The sequence below is a fragment of the Sturnus vulgaris genome, chromosome Z (assembly GCF_052056855.1).
Source record: "Sturnus vulgaris isolate bStuVul1 chromosome Z, bStuVul1.hap1, whole genome shotgun sequence".
Taxonomy (NCBI): domain Eukaryota; kingdom Metazoa; phylum Chordata; class Aves; order Passeriformes; family Sturnidae; genus Sturnus; species Sturnus vulgaris.
In genome coordinates, this window is record NC_142283.1 from 49,608,543 (window position 1) to 49,614,542 (window position 6,000).

General features: G+C 34.3%; 1 protein-coding gene across 1 annotated transcript in view; it reads left to right on the plus strand.

Annotated features, from left to right (window-relative positions):
• Window positions 1-5,713, plus strand: part of FREM1 (FRAS1 related extracellular matrix 1) — a 65,648-nt gene extending 59,935 nt beyond the window's left edge. The window contains exons 36-37 of the mRNA XM_088157015.1: window positions 491-576; window positions 1,968-5,713. Coding sequence (XP_088013141.1) covers window positions 491-576; window positions 1,968-2,167 — 286 coding nt within the window. The 3' untranslated portion in view covers window positions 2,168-5,713. The remainder of the gene's footprint in view (window positions 1-490; window positions 577-1,967) is intronic.
• The last annotated feature ends 287 nt before the right edge of the window (window positions 5,714-6,000 follow it).

Genomic DNA, 6,000 nt, shown 5'->3' on the forward strand with positions numbered 1-6,000 from the left:
ATTACTTCTCAGAACCACATTACTTCTTAAATGTATTATTCAAAGCTTCAGTATTGTCAAAATATGATTTTGAAAAGATATCTCCTCCTCTACTACCAAATAGGTGAAGTTGTATCTTTCAATGGCTTGAATTTCAGCGTAGGAAGTTTATTATTTTATGGAAAATAAGGCATCAATAATTGCACCAATAGTTAAAAACACAACTTATGAGTATGAGACATGTATTTCCTGTATACATTTCCTTCAGTTGCCCAGCTGATGTAATTTTCTGTTAGAAAAAACAAACTAGGACTTTGATTCCACCCCAAGTAATCCACAATTTTAAAACTTCATGTAATTAATGATTCCTTCATGATAGTAAGTTGTAGTTCTCCTGTGACTCATTATTTATATGCTTTATACTAGAATCAACACCCATTTGATAACTAGATGGGAGCTGTCTGTCACTCTGTGGAATGCTAATTACTCTGTCCTCTCTCGTTGACCCTAGGTACCTGGGGAGTCTAACAAGTGTGACTAATGAGCAACACATGCAGTGGCTGTGGGACTTCAGTGGGAGGATGCCCTTTTGGATAGGCAAGTATACTAGCTGCAAGTTCCCTCTGCAGATTGCAGTTCTTGTACGTGTTGAAAAGCAGAAACTCCTGCAGCAGTTCAAGCCCAGTTTTCAAACACTGTATTGTCCTTAAATTTTTGCTGCTTTTATTATTTCAGTGCAAGGCATAAACCAAAAAACAATTTACCTGGCTACTTATATAAGTCTAAATCAAAAATATGAGTTTTCTTATTGCTGGACTGTTTTTGTCTTGAAACCTTTCCTATTTTGGCACAAGCTGATAAAATCGGTTCTGGTGCAGCTCCTAAAATTTTGTTTATCTCATCTTTGTTTTGACTGTTACTTTATTTATCCCTAATTTAGCTTTTTTTTTTTTGTTTAAACTTAAATAATTATTTATGTTACTCCTAATTTAATGGTGTCATCTTGTGTAGGAAATCTTACAAATTAACTAGATGATAAGCTAAAGAAAATTTCATCATATCATTTCAGATTTAGCTATTTATTATTAGGCGCATGACATTTAATGAAAAATGGAAAGAATTTGGATGGTCTTCTTAGTACCTTCTTTCTGTGAATGACTGCCTTAGCTCACATACTAGTGTTACTGCTTTTTTCTAATCCTTCTTGTTTCTGCAATACTCTCCTCAGTTTGGTTCTTTTTCTCTGATTCTGAACTGCAATTCTGAATGTACTACTGAATACTACTGCTCTTAGTTATTTTCTAAGATGAACCTACTAGGTATACTAAATTAACTTTAAAAAATACATTTAGTTTTTGCTCATATTTATTAGTATCATAATTATGTTAACTTGAAAGAAATAAACGTGTTTGACAAAGATAAAGATTACAAGATTTTTATGCCAATTTTCTTATTTTGGTCTCTCCTCAGAAGACAGGTCATATCTGAAATTATGCCACACATTGATCTTAGTAATTCAGAGGCTAGCAGAAAAGATATGTTCTATATTGTACTGATTAACACAAGCTAATTTTACAACTGTTAACTAAAACATTGTAAATCAGGTCACGAAGATCTGCAGAATTTTATATTCAGAAGAAATCGGAAGGCATCTGATGCTGCCCAGACTCCTTGCTATTTCAAATCCTTGCTATATCAAAAGAGAAACCTATGAGTTGATAGACATGATGAAAGGAGAAAAAAATTTTAGATACGCACTATTGCAGAAAAGTGTATTTTCCTTTATTTATAGGCACTAACTGTGATTCAAATGGACAAATTAAATCCTAAATTGTATTTTGCATATGTTCTACCAGATGTTTTCTTTTTCTCTCAGCATGCAATTGTATGCATTTTTTAATGAAGAGCAACTTATAGAACAACAAGACTCTTTAGGCATCTGGCTCCAGTGACAATAAACATCACTGATTTGGTCTTATCTCACACAGGTTTGAACGACCAAGTCAATCCTGGACATTGGGAGTGGAATGGAGGAGACCCTGTAACCTACATAAACTGGAGAAGAGGCTCCTACCACTTTCCCATAAGAGGAAGAAATTGTGTATTTGTGCAGAAGCGAGGAAAATGGCAAGCAACTGACTGCAAGAAGGTCAAACCAAACAGCTATATATGTTCACGAAAGTTGTAATGGATGGGGGATGCTTCTGAAAGCATATGGACATTCATGCTATTTCAGTACGTTAGCTGTGTTAGAAAACCATACTAATTATTAGCAAGGCTTATTTTATACACTGCCAGAGGTAAAGATGCACTGGCCTCTAATCAAGGTATAGAGAGCAGCTGCAAAAATTAGGCCCAGGTTAAATCTCCCCAAAGACTTTGATCTGTCACTTTCATATGTATTTTTATACCAAAGAGCTGCATCTCACTGCTTTCATCACACTTCTATGTAAAAGTACTTTTTCTTTTAAAGAAAGTACCATGTCAGTTGATTTGCTTTGTTCTTGAAAGAGGGGTTGTGAACGGCAGTTTTACTGTCCACTCACGAAAAGAGGAATACTGCTGGGGCTGGAAATGAGGGTAGACATCTGTCTAGAAACGGATCTTTCTGTGTGATGATGGGAGTGACGTCATGTAAGCGCTGGAGTTTCTTCGGTGGATGCCCTAGTGTATCATACAGAAGTACTAATGGCTGGAGATTGCCTGGTGACAAGAGCACCAACAGGAGCAAAAAATTGTATTTCTTCTACCTCCCACGGCCAGCTTCAGAACCCAGTAGATCTGCTCGCACAGAGTTGCATCTGTTTCACATCCCTAAGCAATTTTTTTTTCCTCGAACTGCAGGATGGTGCTGTAATTTTTAGTGTAATTAAATAATGGGACATCTCTAAATCAAATGTTATAGCAAAGATGATTTATTTAAAAAAATATGTAAATTTAATCCTAGGATATTATCTGGGGATATTCACTGATACATGAACATCAATAGGATTTATATGTGTGTATAAACCAATGTAATAAATAATGAGACATATTTTGTAGGAAAGCAGCTATGGCTTTTGAAAAGTATTAATCTAAGTCTTTATTAGGGATTTGAGGCTTTTAAAAATAATATTTAAAAATCCAGATTTATTTCTGAGAAAGGCTTAAAACCCAGCAATTAATAGGAAAAAACCAGCTGGCCAGAACTTATTATTTTAGATAAATATAGTTGCACTATAACCATTTTGTAATATTATAGTAGGTTTATATTTGACCTATCAAAAGCTTGCTTTTGGACATTTTTACTGCCAGCCTTAAAATTACAAAAAAAACCCAAAAACCCAAACAAGCAAAACACCCCAAAACCCTCAAACATGAAATGAGGATCCAAGCATAGACTTCCTAAAGAAAAGAAAAAAAAAGAATTAAAGTTCCTCTCAACAGGAGCCAGTGTGTGACAGTTGGTTTGGAAGTGAGTAGGGTGTGAATTTGCCCTGCACCTATGAACTCTCATCCTTCCCATCTGCCTGCCTGCTGCCAGTTGATCCCCCCCTTGCTCATCTATTCAGCCAGCCTCTGGATCAATTTTGCAACAGAGCTGCAAAACCTCCTCGGGCTCCTCATAGCAATTTTTCTTGTCCTGCAAGGGACAGAGTGAGCAGAATCACCTCTGCTCTCTGAGCTGAAGGACACTGTTTCAGGGGTTATATAGATATATATGTATATATATATAATACATATATGTGTGTGTGTGTATGTATATATATATATATATATATATATATATATATAAAATATATATATATATATATATAATATGTATATCCCTCTGCTTTGCCTCTGTCATGCATGGGCTACTCATCATTCCTCCTTGTCTGTGACAAGTTCAATCAAAAGGTGAGCAGTTGCTGAACAGTCTTTCAGAATAGGAAAGAACTTCCCTGAAAGGACTATTGACAATAAATATGAGTGCTTCATAGAAGCAGAGAAAAAGAGTACTAGGGACAGAACCTCCTCACTTTTTTTATTGCTATCAACAGATGCAGACAAAAATATTTCCATAATTTCTCTCTTCTTTTTTCTTTTTGTTTTTAATTTATGAAAAGTTTCTAGACACTTTTGCAAGACAGAAACTCTTTTGTTTAAGGAGTTTTCTAGGTCTACATAGATATGTTACTTGTTTCCAAACCAAGTACTCTTGAATATCTGGTTTTAGACCTGATTTTATTTCTGATAGTTTTCATTTCAGAAAAAAACCCCCACATCTAAAATAAGCACTCTCAATGTCTCTCAGTGGAGTGCTCTGGAATTCCAGGGAAAATTGACTGAGACATTAACTTTTATTTCTTTAGGGCCTTTTTAAAATAAAAGCTGTAGAATTATTTGGTGCTAATTTGATAAAGCCTGTTGAGATGATTCAAATACCTCTCCCAATTATTTGATAAATTAATGGTATTAATACAGAGTGGGGATGTTGACAAAGCTTGTTACTTGATCAGTAACTAATAAATGACTCATGCCATCTGACGCAGCAATGACCTCAGGTTTGCTTTTTTGAGAGTAGGGGAAATTTTCCCTTTTCTGTAGTTCATTTGAAGTACTTTAAAGTGATTGCAGGGTATGAAGATTTCATTACACAACAGATTCTTAGTTGTGCAAACTGCATGAGTTTACTGGTTTAATTATATCTAACAAATTACACTATTGAAACTAAAATTCTTATATGGCAGAGCAAGTACATTTCTGCCGTGGAAGGCTGCTGTATTTTTTTCCAATGCAATTAACTGTTCCAAACATTTAAGTAATAAATTTTATTTTTACTGTCCTTAAATAAGTACTTTTTCACAGATCTTTGCATCTTTTTTTTTATATTATTAGAATACTTGAGTTCAAAGAAAAAAACATACTCAAATCAGGGAAAGCACAAATCAATTTTTTTGTGTAGACATAGGAAATTATTGCTTCTAGGATGTTTAGTAATGGATAGACCTACAGTCCTGAGGAGTTTTGGGGATTCCTTTCATCTTCAGCATTTTTGAATTAGACTCTGAGTAAACTCCAGGAAAAATCAGTATTTAGAGGATCAGTGCCCCCAGGAGTATTTCAAAAGGCTGAAAATAGGAAAAAGGAGCATACAAATTCTGCTGCTCACATGTGGATGTCACACTTTCTGGATAAACAAAGGATTTATTTCACCACAACTATCCATATATCTATACCCAAGAGCAACAGAACCAAGATGCTCAGTGACATTAACCTAGCAGTTGCCTTTGATTTCTATACAGGGATGAGCTCTGTAAGCACTATGTGTGCTTGTCACATTTCACCACTTTCGCTCCCTGACAAATATCTTTTAAATTTGTCAATATTTCAAACAAATTTGACAGGGAGGTAGTTAACTCAAAGCTGATGGTTATGAAAAAAAATGGTTAGGCAACAGATCACAGGGGCATTTACTGTGAACCAAAATATTCTAAACCACTTGAGTTTTTACTAACTTTATATATATCAAGTATTTAGTCTGAAAAATATAAAGAAAGTTTTCCAGATCTTCTTTCTACACATGGATACTTTATTGAATGTCTTCAAGTCTTTATTCACTCAAATGATAAAAATAACTTTGAGAGAATTATGCATAAGATTCAGTGAATACTGGTGATTCTGCATTATTTACATCACAGGATTGGTACTACTGTAACACTATATATATTGTCATGTTTTACCCTGTAATGTGTGTGTAATAATAAACCCTAAAATATACTTTGGTGAATATGATTTTCTTAAGTTCAAAATCTCACAAAAGCTTATTTTCTAATGCTAACACCTTTAGTGTTTAGCATAGTATAAATGCACTTATAGTTAAGCATAATATACCTCCTGTTCACTCTATGCAGCTTCTGAATTCAGTTTTTTCTTCTATTTGGGCCTATTCTTGAGTGAATACTATGAGGAAATTTGTACCATGAGTTAACCACATATAAAAGAGAAAATGCTCTTTATTTTAAGAAATAAATCTAAGAAAAGGTATAGGACTGCAAG